Source organism: Phalaenopsis equestris, unplaced genomic scaffold (genome assembly GCF_001263595.1).
Source record: "Phalaenopsis equestris unplaced genomic scaffold, ASM126359v1 Scaffold000002, whole genome shotgun sequence".
NCBI classification, from domain to species: Eukaryota; Viridiplantae; Streptophyta; class Magnoliopsida; order Asparagales; family Orchidaceae; genus Phalaenopsis; species Phalaenopsis equestris.
In genome coordinates this window covers 56,092,677-56,095,428 of record NW_018164444.1, presented here as the reverse complement: position 1 = coordinate 56,095,428, position 2,752 = coordinate 56,092,677, and the positions used below count along the sequence as shown (strand labels likewise).

The window sequence follows — 2,752 nt, the reverse complement described above, 5'->3', positions numbered from 1 at the left end:
CATTAGGCCGGCCAGCCGGCCAGGGGCGGTGGTTAGTGGGGTCAGGTGAGCCTGGTGAATATGTCACAACAATTTAATGATTTTAGGCTTTGTTTTGGCAAAAATATCCAAGGCTTAAGCAAATATGGCATTAAATCCCTTGATATAGGGGACCTTTGGTCCATGACTTAGCTTAAGTGGTTTCATGGGGTTTAGGCTGGTAACTAGGGTCCAATTCATGGTTGTGGAGTCATTAATTTGATGACTTTAGGATAGTTAGGCCACCTTTAGTGCATGGGTTCAATGTGGGTCCAAGTGATCAAAACTTGGGTTTGGGCTAGGCTAGCCATATCAATTGACCCAATTTATTGCTCAACATTGTGTATATAATTGTTATGAAGATTTTTGGTGAAGGGTTGAAGTGATTTTAAGTTTAATTGGTGAGTCAATTTGAGGGATTTTTGAAATTTGGTCAATTTAGGCATGTTGGGTTAGACATGGGTCTAGGTTGGGCTATCCTTGGGCTAAGTCCAAATTGAATGTTCCACTTGATCAAGGGAGATGTTGTGAAGATTTTTCATGAAGACATAGAGTGGGAATTTTGGGGTTAAGGCCCTAAATTTGGTGAAGTTTGAGGACATGACTAATTTGAGGCAAAATTGAGGATTTTTGGACTTAAGTTGAAATTAAATGAAATTGCGGCTTTAACAAGGCCAATTGAAGGTCAAATTTGATGTGTAGGAATGTTATGAAGATTTTTTAACATAAATTGTGGCAAATAGAGCAGGCCATGGGTTCAATTTGGTGGAACCAAGTCATAGGGCCAAAATTGGGTTTTTTGCTTAGCTCAAAATTGGGTTCAAATCATGGACCAATTGGTCTTGGGTTTGGTCTATATTGGTCATATCAAGGGTGGATTTGAGTTTAGAATTTAAATTGGGGTAAATTGAGACCAATTGGATAGACATTTGAGGTAGGTTTGGAAAAAATATGGGCCTTTAAAGGGCAATTAGGGGGTTTTGATCAAAGATGGTCAAATTGGTCAAATTGGGTCATGTGATAGTTGAGGAAAAAAAATTGGAATATTTGGGAGGTTTTGGGAATTTTTGAATTTTTTTGGAATTTTGGGCTAAGGAGGGGTATTTTGGTAATTTGGCAAATTTTGGTGATTTTGGATAGTTTGTGTGTTTTCAATGTATTTGAAATGATCTTTGAACCAACCTGAGTATTTTGGATAAATTTGAGAATTTTGGCCAAATTTAGGGTCTCAAGGGTATCTAGGTAATTTGAGGGAGTTTGGGGGCTAAGTTGGATATTTTTTGTAGAATTTGGGGTGTCAACCACCATCAATAAGCCATGGACCAATGTAAACCCCATTTTGGGTCCTCTATGCACTGGTCTTAGCTAAACCCTAGCCTAGGGCTAGTGGGTTTAGGGGATCACCTACATGAGTCTCCCAAAAGTATCAAGGGACCAAAGCCTAGAAGTTTAAGTTTAGGATTGTGAGTGATTGTGAGTGCAAGTATGTACCTTAAGCCCTAGACCAACACCCAGGGTCAATCCTAAGGTCCAGCAGTCCTAAGGGGACTCTCCTTAAGCTCCCTCATAATGACCCCACCTACTAAATGCTAGAGGTTAGGACCAATATGCGGAACTTCAAGTTGAGTAAAATGGAGTGTAGAATTTCTAATGGTGAGGGTTCCTTCTCTAGTTTTCTAAGAATAGTCAATAGGAAAGTTCTATGGCTAGACTTTAGGCTACTAAAGAGGAAACACTAAACCTCAACCAAAAGTGAGGTCAACACACGCTGACAAAATGGGAACCTATTTTGGCAAGAATTTTTCTTGCTAGATTTATGAATTTTGCTATATAAATGCACTTTTAAGGCATTTAAAGGAGGAGGAGAGATCTGCAAATGGCTGAAGAGTAGAAGTGAGGTTTTGAATAGCTTCTTCGTTAGGTTTTCACTTCCTCTCTTTAGATTGAGTTCCTATGGGTTTTCCTTACATATTTCTTTATATTTCCTTACATATATTGAGAGCTTATTATATGGGAGAGAGAATTGCTACTATGGACGAGTGAACAAATTGTTTTGTAAGTTATTAACTTTCAGTTTTATTTCCAACAATAATTTTGTTGGAATGTTTTTCCGATGTTTTTTCTATCATGCGTAGCCAATTTTTGTTTCACGCCTTTGTGATTCATGGGATATGATTTTCATGATTTTCTCAATTGATTTCTTTCCTTATATCATTTTCCTGAGGAACCAGGGCTTAAGCTGTTGAGTTAAACATAGAATTTAATTTACTCATGATCTGGTCAACTAGAATTTTAACATATTTCGTGATCTTTAACTCCTACCCATTGAGCGGAGAAATGAAATTGTTAACCAAAAAATTCAGGTAAGAATATGCATATTTTATTCGAGTTTTGCAACCTAGAAAGAGGATTAGAACAAATCCGCGGGATGCTATGGGAATTAAGAAAGTCTCAACTTCATGGATTCGAAACTTCTTTTGACCAAGACATAAGCATAAGAAGGACTTTCTTTACCTGTTGACAACTATCACGTAGAGGGAAGTCTAGAAATACTACGAACCACCACAATACCTAAATCATGAGAGCGCGACCATCATATCCCTTGAAGAACTATAAGATTTGTCTATCGTTATTTCTGTGTTTTCCAACCTCATTATCTTTTGTTTTTTTTTTCAGTAGGATTTTAGAAAATCATCTCTTGTTTGTAATCATGCTAAACTAGTTTTAGACGTTA

At 37.4% G+C, this 2,752-nt stretch overlaps 1 protein-coding gene across 1 annotated transcript in view; it reads left to right on the top strand.

Annotated features, from left to right (window-relative positions):
* The window catches only part of LOC110019060 (bidirectional sugar transporter SWEET6b-like), a 6,454-nt gene extending 4,552 nt beyond the window's left edge, over nt 1–1,902 (top strand). The window contains exon 5 of the mRNA XM_020716598.1: nt 1,866–1,902. Within this exon, the coding sequence (XP_020572257.1) occupies nt 1,866–1,902 (37 nt within the window). The remainder of the gene's footprint in view (nt 1–1,865) is intronic.
* Nucleotides 1,903–2,752: the final 850 nt, after the last annotated feature.